This window comes from Lonchura striata, chromosome Z (assembly GCF_050655825.1).
Source record: "Lonchura striata isolate lonStrDom1 chromosome Z, ASM5065582v1, whole genome shotgun sequence".
NCBI lineage: Eukaryota > Metazoa > Chordata > Aves > Passeriformes > Estrildidae > Lonchura > Lonchura striata.
The window spans coordinates 70,391,941-70,418,568 of NC_140740.1; the positions used below are offsets into that span (position 1 = coordinate 70,391,941).

At 35.8% G+C, this 26,628-nt stretch overlaps 1 protein-coding gene across 15 annotated transcripts in view; it reads right to left on the reverse strand.

Annotated features, from left to right (window-relative positions):
- Positions 1-138: 138 nt before the first annotated feature.
- JAK2 (Janus kinase 2) overlaps positions 139-26,628 on the reverse strand; it is an 84,811-nt gene continuing 58,321 nt past the window's right edge. For 10 of the 15 annotated variants that reach the window (XM_021531700.3, XM_085566704.1, XM_021531701.3 and 7 more), the window contains 15 exons: positions 25,762-25,948; positions 23,522-23,649; positions 22,903-23,037; positions 21,453-21,540; positions 19,306-19,433; positions 18,419-18,557; positions 16,992-17,143; positions 15,812-15,962; positions 15,417-15,553; positions 14,031-14,220; positions 13,409-13,533; positions 10,982-11,154; positions 9,966-10,083; positions 6,537-6,650; positions 139-4,287 (listed from right to left, as the gene is read on the reverse strand). In XM_021531700.3, the coding sequence (XP_021387375.1) occupies positions 4,180-4,287; positions 6,537-6,650; positions 9,966-10,083; positions 10,982-11,154; positions 13,409-13,533; positions 14,031-14,220; positions 15,417-15,553; positions 15,812-15,962; positions 16,992-17,143; positions 18,419-18,557; positions 19,306-19,433; positions 21,453-21,540; positions 22,903-23,037; positions 23,522-23,649; positions 25,762-25,948 (2,073 nt within the window). In that variant the 3' untranslated portion in view covers positions 139-4,179. Of the gene's footprint in view, positions 4,288-6,536; positions 6,651-6,679; positions 7,350-8,988; positions 9,022-9,965; positions 10,084-10,981; positions 11,155-13,408; positions 13,534-14,030; positions 14,221-15,416; positions 15,554-15,811; positions 15,963-16,991; positions 17,144-18,418; positions 18,558-19,305; positions 19,434-21,452; positions 21,541-22,902; positions 23,038-23,521; positions 23,650-25,761; positions 25,949-26,628 lie in introns of those variants that run through there. The other 5 variants (XR_014951302.1, XR_014951303.1, XM_085566713.1 and 2 more) reach the window with 5 other exon arrangements.

Genomic DNA, 26,628 nt, shown 5'->3' on the forward strand with positions numbered 1-26,628 from the left:
TAATATGGCTATTCTAGGAAAGTCAGAAAGTTTTATGTGCTGTGTTCTACCTCATCAAGTGGAACAGCTGCCTTCAACAGTGATTTAAATAACACTAATCAATTTTAGTGTACAAAAGAAAATGTTGGTAGGCATGTATCATCCATTGTATTCAGTTTATTTTCACTATCCAAATGCAAAAAGAAACACACAGTTAAGTTTCAGGTATGGATACACAGTTTTCTAAAAATATCCCTTTCTCATTCTCTTTACTAAACCATGTGTTTAAATGTTTACATTTCAATCATAAGTGGCAGGTATCTTTCCCTCCCTGCTCCTTATCACAAAGGGACTTTTTCTACTTTAATATAAAGTACTGTAAACCTCTTATTCAAAAAGAAAAATTCAGAACAAAACTTCTTAGTCAAACACCTTTTCAGAATTGTTGTCTGGCATGGCACAACATTTAGTAGTTTCTTTTGGTATAGTAATTATTGAAATTTTTTCAATAACAGGTTAGGTGTCTGTGAATATTTCAGACTTAAGGCAGACAATACACAGTTTAGAAATATATTAGCACATATTTGTCATGGTATGGTATTTTCAGTAGACATCAATTTTTCATAATTTGTTGTGCATTTCACATTTCAGAAAGATTCTCCCGTGCTGAACATCATGCTTTTTCCTTTAGTCTTGTTCTTCTACACCTCTACTTTTGCTCTCAGAACTCTAACCTCTGGGTGTTTGTGATCCTACATTGCTGCAAAGCTTGCTTTCTTTACACAAGGGTTACATTTCTTCATACTTAATGCAGTAACATCTTTTCCTACACATTTCAGGGCAGCTGGTCAACATCTCAACTAAATGCAACAATTAAAAATTTAATTTTGGGGGGAAAATATAATTCTTACATATATTTTCACAGTTGTATTCATCAGCACGTTTAACAACAATTATCTCAACTATGGAAGCTTTTAACCAGTATTAGGACTTGACAAGAACATGTGTTTCTTTTCCTGAAAATTAATTTCTCCTCTGGCTTATGCAACATGACTGTTGCAAGTTTGTGGAATACTCTGTGGAATACACTTAAAAACCTAACTTTGAAACTTAACATATTTATACTGATAGGCAACAAACCAATACTACACAACACAAAATACTTGATTGCAGAGACTCTATAAGATACATTGTGCACTTATTAAAAAATTCTTTCACTTCCAATGTAAGTGCAAAGCAGTAGTTAATATATTAATTCTACACTGAAGTAGCAGTCATGTATACATAAACCAACACTTTTTCTATCAACAAAATCAAACAGCATTTTGGGTAGCGCAATGATTACACTAAAGTATTACAAATGCAATGCCAACTGAAGACATTTTCTAAAACCAAGTACTTAGTCTATTAATACAAACACAATGTAAAAATATGACATTATCAATGCTACTGTAGATCTGAGAGCTTTCAAAATACAAAATACAGTGTTTTTTGGCGGTGTTGTGGTTTTGGTTTTTTTTTAAAGGTCACACAATTGGCAGTAGCAAATTCAGCAAAATCACTACATTTATATCCTCAACAGCTTTTTGAGAAAGCCACCAGGTCTGCTCCAGGACCTAAATATTGACACTGCAGATCACTAAACCTCTCCCAAGTCCTAAGCACTACTTGGTCCTATTCTCCCAGCTAAGAACACTAATCCCAAATGCTCAAGCCCTCTGCACAGGCCTCTGGTTGTTAAAAAAGACTGTCTGACCAACACCACACGATTACACTGCAGTGTAAAGATATGGCTTTCTCTAAAAATGACATAATATCAAAGTAAAAAAAAAAAAACAAAACAAACAATCCCAAAATAAACAAAAACACTCCACAAGACACTCAAGACACTTAAAAATCATCCATCAACCACTACATTTATGCAATTAAACAGACTATGTAATTAATCAAAATGTAGTAGAACAAGAAAAAGACCTTTAATTCACTTGAAAAATTAGCAGACTGGAAGATTTCTTCATTGCATTACACAAACTTCCCTGAGATTTTTACATAAATTATGTTTAGTCTACTGTGTATTTGAAACCAGTGAGCTACTGAGTGTTATACACTGCAAATGTTATGTAATTCCTGCATATGTTATTCAGCTAAAATGCTGTCTTGATACCTTAAAGCTTTATTTCCTTTGTTACAAAAAAAGCACATACACATAACTGAGACTACAAATGCAAAGAGATTTTTTTGCACAACATTTCAAATCCTCAAAGCAATGTATAGAAATTGAGAAAACATGTTAAGTTGAACAAAGCACTTCGAAGTTCTTTGCAGCTTAAAAACTGACTGTGAAACTGGTTTGAAAAATCATCTATGCAAATGCTTGGTGGCAAGAACACTTACAGAAAGTTTTAAATGCAATGGGCAGAGAGAAGGCTGATGCTGCTCTCCATATTTAGCACTCTCTTGTACTATAAAACAGTAATTTTGTAGGAGTGATTGTGGGAGAGAAACATCATAGTGGTACAAAATACTGCTATACTGGCACTATATTACACTAAATAAGGATTTTTTTTTTCTGGTAAGATGGATGTAGTTAACCACAAATATTAAGGAGGCTCCACAATGAAAGTAACCTGTTTCACCCACTGCCACAAATTTTAAAAAAGAACATTTAATTTAAAATAAAATTCTGGATGTCAGGTCAGTTTGCCAAGCTGTATATCCCCTTAACTGAACTTCTCTCAGCAGAAGTCCAAAAAGAACAAGCACTACACTTTGCAGACAATAATGCTTAAGTAAAAACAAACAAACAAGATTATTTGAACTAAAAATAAACAAACCCTGCAATTATACTGCTTTGAGAGATGAGATTATCCCCAAGTTTTATGCCTCAAGGCAAAACCGAAGCATTCTCTTGTCCAAAAGATTTTTGTTATTTATTTCAAAAGCTGAATTATACAGCATTCAGGTAGCTCTGCTCTCCTTCCAGTTCTCAGTAACTGGAATCATGTCCTTGCCCTCCGCTGAGTGTGGAGCAATTGCACTTGTAACTCCTCCTTCCAGTCTCATGTTGAGTATTACGACAGAAATAAATACGCTTGGGCCACTTCAATACAGAACAGGCTTGATGTGGTTGTGACTGGCCATATCAGATACTGAGTTCTGTGCTGGAAGGAAGATATTAAGATGATCATCTTAACAGCAAAGTGAGGAATTGTGAAAGTGAGGGAATTTTCTACATTTTTAATCCTGCTTTGAAAGTTTCAATTCTTTCATTTATGACTGCATGAAAACTACAAGGATGGAAAGAAAAAAAGAAGAGCATTTAAAAGGAAAAGCTAAGTATACTGACTTAGCTTTTTCTTATTTACACTGAAGACATTGCCTTGTGTAAAATGAATTCACTTCTATGTATCTTCACTTCTATGTGTTACCACTGTACCTTCAACTCTATAAAGGCATTCTAATACTCATCAAGGAGTAAGAATAAAAGGAAAACATCTTTGCTTTTTCATTTTTAAATTAAAATTTTTGCATGGGTTAATAAGCTTTCTGTCTCTCCCAAAAAAGCACAATTTGCTCCCTTTCCCTCAAAGTACTTACAGTACATCACACAGCTACATCTCTTTGGATATACTGCTGGCTGATAACTGATTCAGACAGGCACAGCAAACCACTTCTGTTTTGTTACACAGAGAAGCCAGTTCTGCATCAACAATGAAAAAATCATGAAACTGTATTAACAGACAAAAGTCTTTGTGCAACACACAAAACAGGGTGCCAAGTCACTATATACTCGGTGTAAAAGTATTTCTAGAAGTCTTTTCTGGGCATCTCCAATTTAAAACGGAAATACAATGGTTTTTCATCTCTTAGTTTCATCACATTTTAAGTCACCTCTTTTTTGTACTGCCAAGGTAAGGCAAATAATGGTGCTGCTGAATGACAACTCATTATTTAATTTAGAAAAATAATTTCTTTCAATATTGAGAATTTCAACTTGTTCTCAGAATAACAAATATATCCTGATAAAAAAGCCCTAGCAGAATTCCTCAGTATGAAGATTAAGATAGGGTATTTGCCACACAGATTTTACTTCCAGCAAGGATAAGATGTGTGCATATGTACATATGTCAAATATACACAGCTGACCAAGTATATTTTGTTCTGCATTCTGACTCATCCTCTGAAGGAGGCACAGTTTTCTCATCCACCCATGTTTTCCCTTATGTGATCCACTCGCTGAGAAAGATCCCGAAAGGTGGGGCGCTGGGAAACATTATTGTTCCAGCATTCTTTCATGATAGCATAAATCTGGAGAAACGAAAAAAAAAAAAAGAAAATTGGTAATAGGTAAAATAGATGTCATACATATTCACTTGAAACTGGACTAAAAACCATCCAGCTTAACTTTACACTTCCAAATAATAGCTGCAGAAGAGTGTGCCTAAACTCTTGCTACACCCATCAGCTTATCTGCTTGATCCCAGTGACAACAAGAACCTAGGATAGGTGGCTCTGCGAAAGCTCTTATTATAAAAGACAATTTTTTAAAAGTTAGCATGAAAATTCACTCAGCTGTTTTTTGAAACTTTTAAAAGACCTATGTTATTTTGTTAAGTTTTTGTATTTTTTTTCTTGCCTTTTTTTTTGAAAAGCTCAAAAATGCTTTTACATGACAAGCACCAGTATGACCAAAAATCAGATTTACAAAGACAGGAATTCTAAGTAAGACTTCCCCTGCGAAGTTAACATATGCTTCTCCATATAAGATTTGTATATAAGATTTTTAATTATTCTTCATATATAATTAGAAATAAGCAAAAAAAAAAAACCCAAAAAAAAAAAAAAAACTGAGCAAACTGAACCAGCTTTGAAAGATATTTCCACTCTATGTTACATGGCAACAGTTTTCTTTTTGCCCAGAGATGTACCTGACACCAGGTCTCATACAACTTGCCAAGTGCTTCACCTGTACTTGTCATTAATTCAATCCAGATTGTTATTACCAATTTCTCATATTTTCAACAGTTTTTCACATGTTGCTTAAGAACACTCTGTAAAGCTACCAAGAAAAAAAATAGAAACTGTTTCTTATCTTTCAGCAGATTTGAAACACCTGCATTGACCAAGCTGCTTTAGAACTAAGTCTCAAGCAGCTTGTAAGCTGCAAGATACACTACTGTAAGCTACAGGTATCTGGACGATTTATTATCTGTGATGACTGGCCTTCCAGGATCAAAAGGGGATGAATACAGTTTCTGACACAGAGACATTTCCATCTTGCTTTGATATCTGGAGAAATGTCAGATACTGAAACCTTTGGGTTAGTTAAAACCCAGTCTCAGTAAAACAGATTATTTATTATCTTATGCATATGACATTCAGGTTATCTACAAAAACCCAAACCTTTGCAATTCAACAGTTGCTATACTGGTACATAAAGTACAAGAAAGGTTCTTCAAAGACTTCTCTTTCCACTCTATAAATTTTTTTCTTCCTCTGTGGCTTCCTGCCTCACTTGTACCATTCCTTCTTTCTCCTCTATTAGACCACTTGACCCAGATGTTTTCTTTCACCAGTTTTAAATGGATTATTTCTTGACTTATTGTGTGCTTGATTTTAAAGGGATGCAGCAATTAATCTGAGCTGGCAGTTACATATGTAAAAAACAACAACTCATAACTATTTTCCTTCTGTTTTTTTTTTAACTACTGATTCACCTACACAGCCCAAGCAGGTCAGTTTGACTGACCCAGGCTTTGTGCACCCTGCTCTGAAGAATAGAATACTACAAGGCTTAGGAGTGGTATGAAAGTATTTTTTAAAGCATCTGGTATATAAGTAAAACCAAAAGAATGCTAACTTAATTTATGTGTTCTGAGGAAGCTTTACAGCTATACTTTTGTATCTACAAGGAACATGAATATAAATTTGAAGACCCTGATTCTAATCTGATTGATTCTAATCTGATTAATATACTTAACTGTGCCTACAGTCTGTATGTTGAAAACGCTTGATGGTGAATAATATACATTATGAATATGAGCCTTCCCACTTGAGAAGGGAACAGTAACAGAAAGGCAATAATCAAGATATGAAGCTCATTAAATCCTGGAATTAAATGTGAAAAACTTTAGGTGTACATTAAGATTTTTTGCTGAATATTACAGATTGCAAAAGAATCCAAAGTTACAGCTTTGAATAAGAATCCCTACTGGGACTTATACAGAGCAAGTTCTAAATACTAATATTGTTGCCTTAATTCATGTATGTTTTTGAAATAGAAGTGTGAGTGCCCAAATACAGCAGTCAGTTTTAGCAGTCCCACTTCATATATCCAGCAAGACTACAGTCTGTGCTCCAGAGGCAGTACAAGCTAAAGAATCAGGAAAAAAAATATTACACTTATCATGGAACTGATAAAATAACAGCACAGCCATTCCACTTGATTTAATACTTTAGTGGTCCGAGCAGAACAAAATACAAGTTTTGCAATTACAGGTACTCCCTCTAACTGAGCACCCTTGACACTAGAGTAATATTTTAACACAGTACTTCACCTCATCAGGGCATCCATCTGGTCTTGGCAGTCGTCCATTATTCTTCAAAAGCTCTATCAAATGAAATACAATCATCTGGCCTTGTTTATCATTGCCAATCATGCGCATGAATTCCTGAAACAAAAGGGCAATTGTAATATATAATCTTTAGAGGAGAAAAAGATGCTGCAATATTCTTAGCAAGCAAAAATTATTTATAAGAATAATAAGAATAAATTGCATAGTACAAAACAATGATGAAATTGTAAGTTACATATCCAGAGAATAAATCAGTCATTACAGATTTTTGTGTGTAAAATGGAATAATGATATTGAATAGAATGAAATGATACATACACAATGTAAAGCACTAAGTGAAAATTTAAAAAATTTTAATCATCATCTGATGATTTGACTAGCCTGGATAAAGAGAAGTCTGAGGTTTTCAATTACTTCTATGCCTAAGACCTCAAAGGCAAGTGCTCCAGGCACACAGCCCAAATTGAGAAAGGTAAATGGAAGGAGAGAGAGAGTGAAGACCCTAAGACCACTAGGAGAAGTTCATGTTCACAACCATCTAAAGAAACTGATTGTGCAGAAGGTCTGTAGGACCTGATGAAATTTATTCAAAGATCCTGAGGGAGCTGGCAGATGAAGTTGTTAAGGTGAAGTTTGTGATGATTGGAAAAAAGGAAAGATAACCCAGATTTTTGAAAAGAGGAAAGTGAAAGACACGATGAAGCACAAGCTAGTCAGTCTCACCTCTGCCAGGTAAGATCATGGAGCCAATTCTCCCGCACATCATGCTAAGGCATATGGAAAACAAAGAAGTGACTGAAAACAGACAACATGGCTTTACTAAGGGCATACATTTTTGCCTGAGAAATCTAGTGACTTTCTATGATGGAGCTACCTGGACTTATACGAAGTTTGACACTGTTCCACATGACATTCTTGTCTCTAAATGGGAGAGACATGGGTTTGAGGGACTCAGTGGATAAAGAACTGGCTGGAAGGCTGTGCTCAGAGTTGTGGTCCATGGCTCGCTGTCCATGGGGAGAGCAGTGGAGGGTGCTGTCCCTGAGGGCAGAAACTGTTCAACATCTCTGCAGGTGACGTGGACAGCGGGACTGAGTGCCCCTCAGCACGGTCACTGAGCACAGCCTGCGTGGTGCAGCCAACACCCTGCAAGGAAGGGATGCCATCCTGAGGGACTGGACAGGCTTGGGAGGTGGGCCAGGCAAACCTCATGACGTTCAGAGAGGAGAAACAAAATGTTCTGCACATGGGTCATGGCAGTCCTGGACACACCTGCGGGCTGGGAGGGGACGTGATGGAAAGCAGCCCTGTGGAGAAGGACTTGGGGGTGATGGCTGATGCAAAACTCCACATAACCCAGCCATGGGCACTCACAGCCAGAAAAGCCAAATGTGTCCTGGGCTGCATCCAAAGCAGCAGGGCCCCTCTGCTCTGCTGAGACCCCACCTGCAGTGCTGCATCAGCTCTGGGGTCCCAGCATAGTAGAAACATGGAACTGTTGGAGCAACTCCAGGGAAGGGCATGAGGTTGATAAGAGGACTGGAGCATTTTCTTATGAGGACAGACTAAGGGAGTTGGGTCTGTTCTGTCTGGAGAAGAGAAAGTTGCATGGAGACTTCACAGCAACTTCCAGGATCTGAAGGGGGCCTGCAGCAAAGGTGGAGAGGGACCCTTAATCAGGAACTGCAGTGGTAGAACAAGGAGTAATGGGTACAAACTGAAAGGGAGAAACAAAGGCTGCATATTAGGAAGAAATTCTTTACTGTGAGGGTAATGAGACACTGGAACAAACTGCCTAGAGAAGATGTGGCTGCCTCATCCCTGGGGGTGTTCAAGGCTGGGCTGGACAGGGCTCTGAGTAACCTCATCTAGTGGGAGGTGTCCCTGTCCATGGCAGGGGGGAACTGGGACTAGATGGTCTTTAAGGTCCCTTCCTTAAAGGGAACACATAACATTCTATGCTTCTGTGATTAATTAGTTTTAAAAGGATTAAACTCACAGCTGATTCTAAAGAGCTCTCTGGAACATTAAAATAACTTAATGCTTTGAAAAATACCAAATAGAAAATGGATATCATGCTGATGTATAAAAAATGTTTAGCAGGACTAATCAGTAATGACACAGCAGAAAAATTAGTATCATTAAAGTCAGCAAAATGGCTTAGATAACCCAAAAAGCAGATTAAAACTGCACTGAGAATGCCAGACATCAAAAGTAAATGAGGATGTGTTATTAACTGAAATAAATTTCTAAGCACAACATAAAGGACATTTTTTTTTCCTCCAGTGCTTCAGAATTTCTTTAATGATCCTTGACATGAAGGTATCGAACACCCATTGGTTGAATGTGCAAATGGCTGGGTTTTAAAAACAATGTATAACTATAAAGAGTATGAGAGTTGAACAGACCACTTTGGTTAAATTTACCCAATTACCTTTTCTTGATGCATACCAGTAGGATAACCAACCTGATGAAGGGGAGAATGCATGTGTAGAATTGATTAATTGAAAGAATATTCCACCTGTGCTCCTACAACTTACTCATCACTTCATTTCACAACCCTTCTGAAGAACTCTAGGTGTCTGCAACATAAATGTTCTTACGCTGGAAGAGCTGCCCTGAGCTCTTCCTTGATACCTCTGATAGCTCATTGTATGGAATTACTAAGAGGCTAGTACAGAGGTATCCCCCAAGAGCATTTTTGCCCATCATCACTATTCAGCATCTCAGAATCACAGTCACAGGACTGACAGTCTGGCCAAGGGAGAGGCCAGCTCCAGTAAATACAGAAGCCTGAACTCTCCTCTGTTATGCCCATGGTTACTGCTAGGTGAAAATAAAATCATGTATCTTATTTTCAGTTGGAGGATAACAGTATCTTTCTCCACTAACTGTAAATTTGTCTTTAAACACACCTGTCAACAGTCTGCAAAGAGCCACTCCTTTTCTTTCTTGAACTCTGCTAACTTACTAACTTGGGTTCTGCTAATATAAAATACCTTAAGCTCCTTATTTAAGTTAACTTAATTTCTATGTATGTGTTTGGGTCAGCCTTAAATTTGGAACAACATTAAAAATAAAGGTCATGCAATGGACTGGTTGCATCTGGGACAACTCTCCACGAAGGTTGGGAAAGAATAACCTATAACAAGAAATTTTAAAATCTTTTTCAAACAGAAGTTACAGAGTTCCAGAAGATAAGATATGCACAGACTATGAAGTAATTTTTAGATCTTCTTTCTTATGGCTTGATACCAGTACCTTTTAGTTACTGCTTCAGACTTGATGCTGTCTCATAAACACTAAGGTATCTCCAGAAAAGGATCATAAAACATTAACCTGTTAAGATACATGACAATCTAGAAAACATAAATAAACAAATGCTCTGAGATTCATTAACTGTATACTTACAGCTGGTGGGCTTTTGCTTTTGTCAATATAGGTGAAAAGTTCATACAAGACCACACCAAAGCTCCACACATCTGAGGCCACCGAAAATTTGCTCTCTGTCAGAGATTCTGGAGCGTACCTGCAACACAAAGTACAAGGAAAATTGCTCTCTGCAACATGTGCCATTTTGATTTTGAAAACATTTGTTTTAGTAAGACAGATTTCTTTTTAATGAGTAAGTGTTCTTTATTCATTGATATTAACATGTTCTCATTTCCTGTTGGTACCTTCAACTACTAACTACTCAATTGGTTTTGGAAACCAAATCCACTTTAAACAATCACAGTTGGTGATAACTATAACCACGTTTGATTTTTTTTCCAATAAGGTTGGAGATACATTTCTTATTTATAATGCAAGTAAACAAGAATTTGATGTGATAAGACCTGCAAAGAAAGATAATTATAGGCTTCCATCACTTTCAGTGAACTGTGTTGCAGGCACTTTTGGAACTAAACTGCACATCTCCAATAACATCTAGTAAGATGCCATTTTGTATTATTTATTCTTTAGGTAAACAGTGCCTGAGTCAAACTTAAAATACAGACTAAAATTGCATGTATGGAATGGCATTTTCTCTTGGAGTATATCCAACAGATCGCAGCTGGAAGACGTGAATGACCAGTGCTTAGGGAACTAGAATGCCTAAAAATGTGAAAGCATCCAGGCAAACAGGCCATTTTAGACTTCCTTAATCTCTGAAAATGTTTTCAATTGGATGCTATTTCCTTTAAATAAGTATTTTTTGGGATTTTTGTTTTGGGTTTTTTTCTTTTTTTTTTTCTTTTTTTTTTTTTTTTAAATATGTTAAAAAGTCCTAGGTGCTTCTTTGTAAAGTATCATGCAAGTGACTTTCACAATGCTGGAAAACTGGTGTGCAGCTTGCAAGTAAGAATTCCACAACATGCAAAATGAACTGGCTGAAATGGCAAAAACTGAAAACATGCCATGATTCCACATACCAAAAGACGACTTACCAAAATATAGGACTTTCACCAGGTTCTTTCACTTTGTAGTATTCTTTGTCTTGTGGCAAGACTTTCGTCAATCCAAAATCACCAATTTTAACTCTGTTCTCATTCTCTACCAAGATATTTCTTGTTGCCAGATCCCGGTGAACATATCTTTTTGTACCCAGATACTCCATGCCCTAGATATAGAGGTTACAAACAGAACAAGAAAAGACTTATTTTTACCACTACATAGCTGCACTTTCCCTAAGAGGATGAATTAACCTCAAAGTTAAAACCAAAATCAGCTTTGTCTTCTCTGAGGAGTTAAGCTCAGGGACTTCTCTTTAACTGGAGAGAGACAGGCTGAGCACCTGTCAGAGCCAAGTATTTTTTTGATTATGTAGCTGGATAAATGCTATTGGTCCTTTCTGTGCCCAAATATAGTTGGCTGGTGATATGCAGATGGAAAAAAAATCGGGCTAAACTGCACAATCCAGAGCACATGAGAAGATTTACACTTTTTTCTTCATTTTCTGCATCTGCTTTCCCAATTCTTTCCACGAAATTTTGTATTATGATTCCTTGAATTTGACAATTATTCACTGTATTCCCAACTGTGTGCCTTGTATATCTTTTGTATGGACAATAAGCCCAATAGAGTTCTGCTTATTGTTATATTTCCACAGATTGCTGTAACAAAACATTGGTCTGAAGCAATGTTGTCTTTTGTTGCTGATGATCCCTTCTTATCAGTGCACCTCATTACTTTCACTAACAATTAAATTTGGAAGAAGCCAGCGTGTGTAGTGGCATTACTAAAACAAGAAGTTCTTCCTTACACAGCAATGAATGAACGACTGAAAGTGATGCTGCACAATGTCAAGAGATACCCAACTCATATGTGAAAGGAATCACCAAGCAAGTTATCAGTTTCATAGTTTTATAAGCAAGCATATCACCCTTTTAACACAATGGAAAAGTTAAATTTCACAAATAGCACTGGTGATCACAAAAGTTCTAAAAAGTACATTATTATTAGTCATTCCAAAAGGCTTGCTTCTTTCTCTATATTTTTTTTTAATGTGAGAAACCTCAGAGTTTGACTACAAAGTACAATCTTTCTCTCAGATTCTAGTACCTCCCAGTACCATTGGGTGGCATTGCTGTTCTCTCACAGCTCATTCCAAAACTGTTCAAAAATGCCACATTCCTCATTGCCATCTTATTCACTGCCATAAATACCAAACCTAACTTCTTCACACTGAAGCTTCTGTATTTCTGGTACAATTACCCTATGAAAATGCTACCGCTTTTTCTTACTACAGTGTATTATTCTGAAAACAGCGATAAAGTTTGATAGTAACTTTTCTGTTAGCCTGCAAAACACCTAAGACAGATCTTTAATTGAAATCATGAAAATTCTAAGTGGATATCACAATCCTGTGGCACTAGTCTAACAACAGAGCTTAAATGTAATTTAAAATGTTTCTGTCTTTAAAACTGGGCTCATCGGCAAGGGCATCAGAAACACTTTGAACATTAAGAGAAGGAAAACCCTTTCCCAGTATAGTAGGAGCAAGGAATGGAAATACAGTAAACAACCAAACATATTCATCTTAACCCTCAGGTAATGAGTGTGCCTTCATTTCTGTCATACACTTCAGTGGAGAACAGCATGGCAGAGGTAGAAAAGTTTGTGATCAAAACCCTCCAAGATTACAGACTGACAGAAATGCAAAGCAGAAAGATAAGTGAGATGCTGAAAGAGCAAACACTGCAAGAAAAGCATAACCAGCTGAAAAGTGTGACATGATCAGCTAAACGAAGAAAAAGCGTTCAGGTTCCATTTTCACAATATCAGGTACTCACTATGTCTATAATTACATTGTTTTGGAGTATCAGAATACCACAGATTAGAGAAATCTTATAGCAATTGATATAACCTCTACTTTGCAGATCGTACAGCAACTACACTAGCAAGACACATACACTGTAACTTGTAGATTTTGCTTTTCTTAGAAGTGAAGACATTTCTTTAAGAGCAAGCTCTGTGCAGATTTCCCACATTTTCATAATGTCTGTCCCCATGGTTTGTCATTATCAAAGCAGGATGTTTTCCCACTTTAGTCTCCGCAGGATGCATATTTTAGCTCCCTTTCTATTGGTTGGTACTTGGTACTTCAGAAAGAATCATCTCATCTGCTATTTTGATTTCTCACCCTCCTAAAGACCTGTAGTATTTTCAAAGTTCTTTTATGTATGTGTATGTACACACACACAAAGGTCCTTTTTTATTTGTAGTTTCTGAATACAGCTCCTTTCCCAAAGATTTCTACCGAATTTGCACAGCCAGCAAAGGTCAAAATGGAGTTTTGGTACCACTTTGTGGGAGATCTGCAGTGGAGGAGACAAAACTTCATTGAAATATGTATATAATTTGAAATGTCCTACCTTGCATATCTGAGATGCATACAGTAAAAGCTTCTTGTGGTCCAGCCTCTCCTTGTGTTTCTGCAGATAATCACGTAAACTTCCATATGGTAAGTATTCCATAATTAATCTTAGATTCCTTCGTCCTTTTACAGCAATAACAAAAAATACAAATGTAATTATTTCTGTAATTTTCCAAAGATGAGCTCTTTAATGTAAGTATTTTAGTAACTCTACCAGTAGCCATAATACAAAATGCACTCAATACAAAAATATTAATTTATGATCTATACATCATTATGCAATTTTTCATATACTAATGAACTGCATTTCCTCAGAAAATGCCACTTACTGAAATGCAACAATAATGTGGATACACTTGAAAAATTAACATATCACTAATCAACATCATCTCATCAATACTTCAGCTACTTTTGCTAAGGCAAACGAGAAGTCTATGTCAAGATGAAACTCAAAATGGTGACATTAACTTGTTACCAATGTTACCATCTTTCAAAAAACTTCCTTTGTTTTGTACTCTCTTAGTCCTGGTAAATGTACTACAAGTCAGTGACTTTCATCAACACTTACCTCTCTGAATTTCTCAGTATGCATATTGAGGTGTATTCAATATAGCACATACCTGCACTGTAGCATACTCCTTTGTATTTAACGATGTTATCATGCTGCAGTGATTTAAGTATTTCAATTTCTCTTTCAAAGTCCCTAAGGTGCTCTTCTGTGCTATGTTGCAGCTTTTTCACAGCAACCACCTCCCCAGTATTATCCTGAAGTGGGTCATACCGGCACATCTCAACGCTGCCAAAATTTCCCTAGGACACAAATGGAAACACTTGAGAATTAAAAACAAGTCTACATCCTTTGTCTTTGTGTTTCCTAGTGTACATGTTTGTACATGTAGAGTGTAGTTTTTGTTCCGTGCTCACAGTACTAAGGATTAAAGTGATGTGATTAATTATTTAAATGAAAGGCCACAAAACTTCCCAGAGAGAAAAAGTGCAGGACCGAGGATAACAGCTGAAAAAGGAAAATATTCCATGAAAGCAAGCAAACAGAACAGGAAACGAGGACAAGGAAAGAGGGTGATGTCCATCTATTTTCTCTCCTTTCACAAATTTCCACTTCCACTGGCATAATCCATTTCTTGAACTTGCATAAATCCCTTTGTCTTACTTCTTAATTCTGTTCTGGTTTTTTTTTTGGCTCCTCTCCAATTTGTTTCAATGTTCTGGCTTTGTCTCTCTCTTAATTTGTCTTTTGTCTTCCTTTATGCAGCTATCACCTACCACTCTGCTGTTCTCCCAGTGCTATGTTATCACAGTCAACAACCAACCATCTGCAAACAGAAGTACTTCTGCTACTTCACATTCAGGCTGCTTCAGTACTTGAAGCCAAAGGAATACTGGTAAAAACCAAATAAAACAGCAAAGAACCATTCTAGAAAAATAGTACTTGGTGAAGATTGGCCAGCTGTACTTGGTCATCTGTCTAGGTCTGCTTTCACACACCCAGGCTGCAATGACCTACAAAACTAGTAACCAAATCCTGATTTCTAAAACAAAAAAGTTCAAGGCCTACATGTACCTTAAAGACATATATATTCCTTTTGAATGTAGTGGCTGTATATTCAGATTTCTCAGAATATGCACAAAACCCCCAATTCCACTAGTTCTGCACAAGACTGCTCCGAAGTGTTGTTAACTGAATTATCAAGTGTATGTGTGTATCTATCTATCTATCTATCTATCTAAAGTTTATGTCAGGCAGCTCTGCATTACTTAAAAGTACTTAGCCTTTTGGTGTGACTGGATTAATTGTGAAGGTTAACTAATTTTCTTCTAAGAATACTGTGAAAGTGAAAAAAAGAGCTAGAAGCACGTGTTGATCAGATATGACCGAAATTATTAACTTCTAAAACAGAAGTTTCACTGTAAATAATGTATACGGGGTCATCAAAGGATAACTGATAACCATAGTTATTCCTATTCAGAATTTTGAAACATATTACCTTGCCAAGTTGCTGCAAAAACTTAAGATGTCTTTCTTCAAATTGTGTTGGGTCCCGATCTTCAAAAGCGCCAGAAAATCCAAGTGCTCCAATTCTCATATTTGGTAACATATCACTTTCTGTCAATAGCTCGTAATCTGAGAGGTAGAAGGAAGAAGAGAAGAAAGGGAACAGAAGGCACAGAGTAGTGAACAAGAAAAGGAAGAACCTTATTACAATCATAGCATTTTCTACTTTTGTTTGTCATACTTAAAGCTCAGGAGAATATTGACAGCCACCTTTATTTCTATATAGTAATTTGCAGTCAAATACAATTATGTATTTCAAAAACCTACTAAAAAAGTGAATCAATAAGAATCAGAATTCTTTTTAATCCTGTTGTATTGCAAACTCACCCGGAGTGAACAAACTGTTCAAATCACGAATAATTGCTCTAAAAGAAGGCCTGAAATCTGGCTCATAATCCATGCAGTTGTTTATGAGGTTTGCAAGTTCTGTCCAGTTCGGGGCAGGAAGCTGGTGCCTGTCTTCATAAAACTGTAGTTTCTGGAATTAAACAGGTAAGTAATTTTACATTTTACAACCATGAAGAGTTGCAGTAGCGTTAACATTCTCCCCATAGTAGCCAAAAATTACAACACTAAACCTAGACTTGGTATCTCATCAAATGTCCATCTCACCGATTTTCATCTAAGGCAAGGCTGGTATAATTTAGAGTGATCAGTTCAAAAATTTCCAGCCAATTACTGAAGAAGTAGAAGATAAGATTAATAGAGAAAGATGAGAAAAATAGTGTCTCCTTTATTGGCAATTTCATCAATCCTCAGCTGTATAGGTCCAGTAGAAAATTCTACTGACCTGTGAACTGGCTGAACTCACAGCTGTGAAAAGCTCTGTGAGAATTATGAAAGAATGTAGAGCAACTTCTGAAATACTTAAATATCTATAAGCTAGGTCTAGGTAAACCTTGGAGATTATTGTAAGGGTTGATTAAAATACCTGAGAAATAAAATCAAGCTTTATGGGGAGGTTACAGTACCTTTACAAAAATAATACTACCAGTACTTTTGTGGCATAGTAAAGTATTCTTTTTGCTTCCAAAGAAGCAAAGACGTATAAATTAAAATTTTTACAGAATATGTTTCTCCTCCATCTCCTGCCCGTACCTGAGATAAAAGTTAACATTACTGGTTTAGCTAAAATAGTAGAATTGTTGCAACACACAAAGTACTACTGTATCTGAGATGTTCAATTACAAGAATACTAACTAAAATCCATGCACACTGTTGGGAATGCTTTTTGTTTAAAGTGATACACTGCTGCAACAAAGCAACAAAAGTATGAACTAGATAGTAATGACAATTCTGTACTTTGTCCCCCTAAAAATCAAAATAAACAACATAAAAACAAACTTCAAACCATTTCTTCTGGTTATTACCTACAAGCAAATATGTCTTTTTCCTACAGTGGTCATAGACCACACCAGTGTTACATGCTGATGTGGTTGCAATAGCAGATGTTCTAAATTAGAAGTGTTCAAAGAACTGTTATGACTGCAGACCCAGTAATACTTACTCTTGAAGAATCTAGTGCACTCAGGGGTTTGTCTCCTCCACTGCAGATTTCCCACAAAGTGGTACCAAAACTCCACTTGTCTGTAGCTAGGCTTAGTTGTTTGGGATTCTCAATACATTCAGGAGGAACCCAGGGTATTCTCTCCAGAAGAACTGTGTGTGGTCACACCAAGGAAACTTGTTAGGATGAATAACCATACCAGAAAATTGCTTAACATATTTGATTTGGTAAAAATTACTTTAATATAAACAGATATTTCATTGCAATGTAGTAATAATACTTTTCCAAGTATTTTTTCCCACCAAGAAAATAACATTATAGAACATGGATAAAAATTCAAATAATATTTGTGAATCAGAGAGGAGGTCCATTTGTTTTGTTGTAAAATAAGCCTAAAGGTATAAAATTGCCTTAATATCATTTCCATGTTACATTTTTATTGTGATTTCTATTTCCCCCAATCTTACCAGGACTCAATAGCTATCACAAAGAACTAAGACATTAAAGAGTAAAAAGTACTTTGCTAGTGGTTGGCGTATTATGGCACAGCAAAAGGCACCACAAGAAGGAATTTTAACTATGTGATTTTTAAGCTATTGCTACTGACTGTAGTAACAAGTTAAAATATGGGATTGTACTGATTTGAATTTAGAGCTCCTTAAAATGAGATCTCATAAGAATAATGTAAGCTTCACATTAAAACAAGGAAAATTAAAATAGTTTACTGGCAAACACTGCATAATGTATAAGCTGTTAGATACATTATTTCTTTAGACATTGATAAAAAGTACCAAGTAAGAAGTGTTTTCATTAAGAAGAAAGAGTATAAAAGGAATACTAAGTGGACACACTTGAAAAATTAACATATCACTAATCAACTAATTCCATTCTATTAGTATTTGCTATAAAGCATTGGAAGTCTTAAGAGTGGATGATAACCCAGTATTTTTAACATCAAGTGGCTCTAGGTATTCACCAAGAAATGCACTGAAGTTACCAGTCAGCATTTTCAAAAGTGCATTTGGTTTCAGTTCTGAAAGTTCTTGCAAGGTATAAAAGACTTGATCAATTACAAGACACTTAAGTTCAGCAGCCATCTGCAAATGTAACCAACTATATTGTATATTTACAATGTAATATAACAATAGTACTACAAATGAAAAAGGGTTGAAAATGAGAACAGCAAAGAAAAAAAGCTCACACAGTGGAGAATTGTGGCTTTATTTCCTGTAGTTATTTGCTATTTACAAGAGACACTCAAAACTGCTTGGCTAGGATTGTAGGGATAACTATAAAATAACACACAGATGAAGGAACTTACTACAACATAATTAGGTTACCTGGTGGTCAAAAAAAAAAAAAACACACCCCCAAACTTATTTTTCAAGTCAGAAGTACTGAGCAAGAAAGTTGATGCAAAGACTTACTATCTCTTGGCAAAACTGTAATACTGATGCCAGGATCACTCAGCTTTATAAATGGGAGGTTTCCAGACTTCCTGTCTTCTTCTCTGATAAGCAAGATGTTTTTAGCACAGACATTCCCATGAACAAGACCTTTATCCTCCTGTAAACAGAATTGGACCAAAAAAGTCTTACTGTTGAAGAGATATTTAAAAACATATACTGTACAGAATGAGGGAAACATCGGCAAATAAAATAACGGTTACAGATTAAGTTGATCAAACTTCAGCTTTCTCAAACTTACAGTTTCTCTCAAACTTACAGTTTTCAGCAAATTTTTCTTATTTACCTAAAGTCTGAAACAATTTGACACTTTTTAATTCAGAAGAATAGTCATCCATCCACTTAAAATTAATGTAAGAATATTTAAATTCTGTTAAAGGTAAGACTTACCTAGTCACATATCCTGTCTTGAATAATGACCTTTATATCTAACTGGAAAGACTGTAAGGTTGAGACCTAATGCCCAAGAAGAATGCACTAGAAGAGCAAACAGTACAGTGCTTTCTTCTCCCAGTGCTAAGTATTAACACTACCAGTTTATGTTCAGCATCATGAGCTGAGGTGGGAAGAAAGGACTAATTTGTGTGGGGTGGGGGGGGGGGGGAAGCATTACTGCAGAAGTGTTTATATTTCATGCTAAAAAATAAAGAATTAAAGAAAATAATGGACATTCAACTATGCTTCATGGAAGATACAAGGTCTCTGGATATCTACTAAATAGCTAGTATATGGCCAATCCATTATCAAAACCCTCCAGATTTTCAAGAATTCAGGTAATAGCTCAGCCTTTCTACACACACGAGTCAGAATCACTTGAATTCTACCCTTAACAAAACTGAACCACTTACCAGAAAATGCATGGCTAATGCCAACTGTTTGGCTACTTCCAGCTTCCACAAGATATTGATAACATTTTTGTTCTTTTTCAAATATGTGTCCAAGGATCCAAATTTCACATATTCTTGTACAAGGATGTCTGATTCATAATGATAAAAAGAGTAACAATTAAAACCAACAATAATAAAATTTCAGGACAGATTAATGACCTTAGTACTACTCTTCTTTTGATACCTTGTTGGTGATCTAACTATAAATTTCAACTTCTGTGGTATACCTGAGTACTGCCACACATACTCTATGTTCTTCACACTTCCTCAGAGTGTGAAAGTTCACCTAATTTCTTCTCAAAGACATAGTTACTAGATTTAATCTTTTAAGGTTAATTATTTAGACTTAATCTTTTACAGATCAGGCAAAATCCAGCGAGGATTTTTCCACCCTCATCTGAAAGGCACAATAATGTAACTGCTGATGAAGCATAGTAGTGTACAGCACTATCAATGTGGTGAGTTGAGTAATATTCAAGTCATTCACTTCATAGTTGTTTACCATCTATATTCTCACTGGAAAATGCAATGCTTTATTGACAAAGACACTTCGCTTGAAAACAAACAAGTATTTGCCCTAAAATTGTGTATATGTGTATGACATGCCTTCCTGCAGCCATCTAGCACATAACTCGAGAAACAAGAACTGCTGTCTTCGTCACTTTCAACACAATGATTTCAAATCAAATGACTGAACCCTTGCCCTCAGCTGCAAGACGTTCACATTGAAACTACTAGTACTATATCTGGTTGCAACAAATAAACATATTTTTTTAACAAAAGAGACAGCAAATACTTTTTCTTTTTTGCAATTATGCAAAACAATTTTTATTTTTGTACATCAGGTACATCTGTGTAAAAAACAGAATCAATAATAGCTGCTCTTCCTATTTTTTACTAACTGCCTCTCCCTAAATTGTAGTAAGTCTCTTGCCTTCAGAAAGAGAATAATTTCTAGAGGACAGATATGATCTAAAGGTGAAATAAGTAACCATATACCTCTTGCAACAATTTCTTTTCAATTACAAACATGAGCTACCTGAAATTTTCTGTATCGTCCCTGTGTTTGGTACAATGAATAAAATACAGAAAACTTAATGTGGTTGTTTTGGCAGAAGTTCCGGCACAAGTTCTTGGCAAATATAATGCTGTGCCTTTTCCACCCTCCTGTGAGAGATCATTTCTGATTACAGAGGTACATTCTGATTACTGAATCCACTATCTCTTTTGGAAATTCTCTCACTAATAAAGGTAACCACCTACATAATATGCTCATACAATTATAAAATGCTTCCTTTCATACAAATTTCTAATCACAGAAAAAAAAGGGTTTTGGATAAACTCATATTTCAGCCTAAAGACCGAATGAAGAAGAAAAACAGTTGAAGTGAGAGTCAGCAGTCATATTTGAAGACACATTAGCATATGACAACAATCCAAAATTAAGACTTCATTTCAAGATGGTATAAATGGCATTTCAAGTGTTCTTAAAAAAATCTTATTAATACATAGTTACAAAGCTGTAAGACATTCAACTTTTGCAGAAAATGCAAAGGTTTTACTGCTGCTAAAATTTTGTACTGTGTTTGTTGAATTACCAAGAACTCATGTTTTCAAAATTGGATCTCTAAGCCAAATTTCCCAAAGTTATATTTGTGCTCATGAAATCAGCACGCGTGGAAAACGGTCGCAATGTCTATTTCTAATCACAGTAAGTGAAGATTTTTCTGGGTAGCACAGTACCTCCCTTTCTGGCTACCCACTGCTAATACAATGTAAGGCTGCAATTTTTCTGGCACTTCAAAATCTCATTCCAGAGGTGCAGCAAAACTGATCTCAAATAGAACAGACATGACTGAGTCATCTACAGAGTCTACTATTCACACTGACTGTACATTAAACAATTTTTCCCTTTTCTTTGTTTTTATTATTAACTAGCTCTTAGATACCAATGCTACTACTGCTGCAGCATGAACACGTACTATCTGTCCAGCTGGTATTGAACTTCAGTTGTTTTGTTTGTTTTTTCCCATTTTTAGCCAAAACCAATGTCAAACTCTAATTCAGAAGTATAAAAATTCGTAAAAAAATAATTAATTTCTACTTACTCTCTTCTCCACAAACACAGACTCCATAATTTAAGACCAAATGTTTGTAAGAAAGCTGGCTCATCATACTTGCTGCTTCAAAAAAGGACTTTTTGGAAGGAGAGGGAGAAATCAACAAAGAAAATATATCAGTAAAAACAAAGCCCCAGAGTTCCAATAAATTTACTAAAATAATTTAAAAAATTTATTTCAACTGTCTCTTTGCAAAGACCCTATGTAACATATTTTATATTGTTTATTGTTGGTTTGTGTTTGGCAACTGTTTCTTGCTTGGTTGGGTTTTGCTTCGGTTTTTTTGTTGTGGAGGTTTTTTCCAAATTTTCTTTTTCTAAATAACTGGTAGTACACATTCCAGATAGGTTAGCAACCTCTTTTTCTCTGCCAGCAAATATATCTTAACATTTTAAAATAATCTTTTTTTCTCAGTTTCAATTACCTAGGTAAATTGAAAGCAAATTCATCATACACTATTCACTTTCTAATTTATTCTGCCATAATGCACTGTTCAGTTTCCAATTTATCTCTTTGTAGCACATTATTAAAAGACAAAAAATATTATATAATTCATCCACTATTGCAAGACCTTTTCCAACTTTGTCAGGAAAGTTTCAAATTATTTTATTGCTTTATTTTTTTATTCTGTTCAGTGGCATCTCCACCTACATTTCCTTGTGTACTGATTATTCACCCAACAAAGTGAAATGAAAATGACAACATTTTCCTTTAAGTGAATACATTTTTATTTCTATACTCTGAACATTTTGTAACTGATTAATACTTTAGAATACAAATTTATTACCTATGTTATCAAAAGCATCATTATAAAGTTATATTAATATAATAAACAATAGTACGTCTTGTGAAAGTTTTAAAATTCAGTTCTCACATAGAGTTTTTGGTTTGATTACACTACCATTTTATTAGTTTTTGCACAAAAGTATTTCAGGTCTGCTAAAATAGTCACTCAAAAAGTGAGAAGGCTCAGTGATTATGGGTGTATCCATGTGTGCTAAGTTTTTCTCATACATAAATACTTCTGATTTTATTGAAAAGTCTGAAGACAGTCTACCCAGAGGATGTGTTTTTCCGTAGACAGTCCCTTGTCTGTAAATAATGAATTTACTGGCTTAGACAACCCTGTGGCCATACCACCCCTCCTCTGATAGTTTAATTGTATAAATGACCTGTTCTCCAGTTTTGAGTGGGTAGTTCTGAATTCTCTCACAGGTGGTATGAACAGGGAAATTAAAGTACATAGGTATACTTCCCCAAGCCAGTCTCAAATCCATACTCTCAGTGTCACAAGTCTAAGCATGAGCTTGGATCAACATATAACCCTCTACCACACAAATACTCATTTATGAAGTAAATGGGTAATGCTCATGAAAAGAAGAGCAATGCTCAACATAGCATGGAGAAATGTAATATAGAAGTCAACAGTCACACCAACCTCAGAGTAGTTTCTGTGCACTTTATCCAGCACCTTTAAAAGAACTTCAGTTTGATGGAGCTGGCCATAGTCTCCCACTTCTTTCCTGACACCTTTGAAAATCTTAGTAAATGTGCCCTGTCCAAGACTCTCCTCCTAAAAGGAAGGAAGGATACAGACAGAAAAAAAAATAACTCTGCTTGTTTTAAAAAACATATTTAGAAATGGTCCCCTACATAAGCATATGCAAGTCATTAGAGGTGTGCTGGCTGTAGAGTCCAGCTGAGAAGGAAAGGAAGCAACTGTATCAGAAACATAAATTTTTGTTTGTTTTTTTATTGATTACTCAAAAATCTCAGAAAATAACTTGCTGCAAGAACTAGAGAGGAAGAAATTCCATTAAATATGTATTTAGATATCTCTAGAACCAAATATCTATTATTGCAGTCAAAACAATTAATTACAAAAAAATAACTATTTCCATTACTGAAGAATAAAATAAATTCTCTTCCACAACTCTAAGGAAAGATTACAGCAAAATCTCCTAAGTCAGATAAGATTCTTTTAAATACACTTTTTTAAAAACTTGGTGCCTATTAAACCCAACATCTGCAGTAGAAAATGCAACAAACAGACTTACAAATATCAAGTCCTCATTACGGATTTTGTGAAAGACCATTTGATTGACATTATTGTGCCTCTGTAGCATAGGTGATGAAGGCACATCGGAAACGCTATTGCTTCTGAAGACTAGGAGATTTGATTTATCTGTGAGAAGAAGGAGAGAAAGGAAAACCAAAGTAAATTTGTAAAATATAAAACTAAACCAATATAGTTTCAGAAGGATTATTAATGAGGGGCTCCTAATTAAACACAAACAAGATATCACATTGAGGCATGTGTATTTAAAAAGCCACACATTATTTAACTGAAATCAAAGTCTGATATTTTCTAATCAGCAAAATCATTTAGGTTCACTCATGGGTTTTATGTTTCTTAAGTATTCCTACTTTTGACAAACATTCTGAAAATATTCCTACCTCCTTTCATATTTTAACTGCTCCACTATTTTTAATAATAATTTGGGATGGAAAAGGGGATGTAAATTACCTCCTTTTATAATACAAAGTAGAGTAAGTCTGATACTAAAACTAAATCCGAAAAGTATTCTTTGTGGGTATCTGCTCACATCCATGATAATATTTATTCAATAATGTATTCTTCTGATGCATATAAATTTTTGATTTTAATGGAATAATGTTGAAAAATTCTTTATAATGTGCATATATATTTACTTGTTACATCTTTTCTAAGGTTTCGAATCCATTGGCTATTTTCAATCAAATTTGAGAGAAGTAAAAGTTATATAAGTTATATATATGGCAAGTTTGTCTTTAAATAAAAACTTTGATAGAGACAAAGACTAATATTAACTGTGTGTAGTACTACTTAGAAGGGTAGATATTTAAAGATTTCCTAAAGGAGAAAGATATTAATATCAAAGATAGGCAAAAAATTAAATGCAAATGCAAGAAAAATCCCCTCCTCAGAGAGAAGCACTATTTCATGTGTGGTTTTTCAGTGTTAACAAGGAGCTGAAACCACACTGCAGACCTGGCACAACTCAGCTAAGACCAACAATGACAGAAATTCACTGACATTGGTTCCATTACCTATGGAAGTATTTTCAGTGATAAATAATTCATTTAGTAGCTGTTTCCTTCTCAAGACATGAAAACACTTTACATAAGAAGAAATGCTGCTACACACAATCCACTGCAATTAAGAAAGCAGTTTTGCTTCTAATCATGAAACTGGTTACCATGATTACTTCTGGAAGACTATCTTACACCAAAATTTTGCAGACACCATGACTGAAAACTATGACGAAGATGCATAACTAGGTTAGTAAAATTAAAAAAAACCCCACACAAATGTATCACAGAACCACAAAATATTTTGAGCTGGAGGGGACCCACAAGGATTACTCTCAGCCCTGCAGAGGACCATCCCCAAGAGTCACACCACGTGCTTGAGAGCATTGTCCAAACACTTCCTGAACGTTAGTACTGTGACCACTGCCCTGGGGAGCCTCTTTCAGGGCTCAGCCATCCTCTGGGTGAAAAAGCTTTTTCTAATACCCAACCTAAACCTCCCCTGAAACAGTCTCAGGGCATTCCCTCAGGTCCTGTCACTGGTCACCACATAGAAGAGATCAGTGCCTTACCCTCACCTTCCCCTCATGACTAGGTTTTAACTGCAATGAGGTGTCTCCTCACTCTCCTCTTCTCCAGGCCGAACAGAATAAGTGACTTCAGCCACTCCTCATACAGCTTCTCCTCCAAACCCTTCACCATCGTCATGGGCCTCCTTTGGACATTCTCCAGTAGTTTTACATTTCTTTTACTGTGGCACCCAGAGCTGCCCCCAGCACTGGAGGTGAGGCTGCCCCAGCTCAGAGCAGAGCAGGACAATCCCCTCCCTTGTCCATCTGGCCATGCTGTGCCTGATGTCCCCAGGACACGGCTGGCCCTCCTGGCTGCCAGGGCACTGCTGACCGTGTTCAACTTGCCACAGACCAGGATCTCCAGGCCCCTTTCCATGGCAGTGTTCTCCAGCAACTCATTCCCCAGTCTGTCTGCACATCCAGCTGCAGAATCTGACATTTTCCTTCATATGAAAATTCATATTGTTGGTGATTGCCCCATTCTCTAATTTTCTGAGGTCTCATTAAAGGGCCTCCCTGCCTTCAACAGTACCAATACTTCCTCCCAGTTTTGTATCATGCATCTACCTGAGAGTCATTTAGTATTAACTTATTTTAAAGTCTTTAATCTAGAAAATAGAAAACTTTCTGCTTAGAAATAATCTTTCTCTTACCTTTTGGTTTTGGAGGACAGCATTTGACGAACTGGAAAATTATGCTGTCTGAACGGACAGTTTCTGTCTGGTAACAGGTCAAGAGATCCTTAAGATTACTAAAACTTCTCTTGGTTCCACTAAGATTATATTCTCCATTCTCATTCTTCGTAATTAAACAGTGCTTATAATCTGTAGTACTGTCACGCTGCAGAAAATTTTTCCATTTAAAATGAAATTGATTAATATTTAATATTTGAAAGCTTATCTTAATGTATAGCACTCTACTAATTAAAGAAAGGATGCTTCAGGAAAATATGATCATAATTTGTTTTTTGTTCTCACTATGTAATATGGATTCTGAGAAAACATGACTAACTCCCGTCATTGGAACTAGCATGTTGATGCTAGAGAAAAACAAATGTTAATGAAATCTGAAAAGATGGAGCTGAGAAAACAGATAATGGATCCTAGGAAAAATCCTTCAGAGCTATTAATGAAAGCTTATTCACCCTGACATGGGGTTACATCAAAATAAAATTTTGTTGGAAGCGATAGCCCAAGTGCTTATACACCATGTTTGTTTGGCAGGCATTTGGTGATCTCAGCTGTAGTTCTGCTTTCGTGTCATCTCCAGAACAGTTCTAAGAAATTACTTCCTAACATGTATTTTTAATATGCACTGAATTCTTTTTGCAATGACTCCTGAAAAGATACCATTAAACATTTTTAAACAAGATGAACCCTTAATAGTGCTTCTGTGGTCCTGAATCTCAATCCTGCAGCAAATGTCCCAACAAATTCTGAATATAAAAAGTCTTCCAACGACTTGCACAAGACCCAGAAAAAGAAAAAAAAGTTGCTGCAAAGTCACTTAAAGGCAATGGT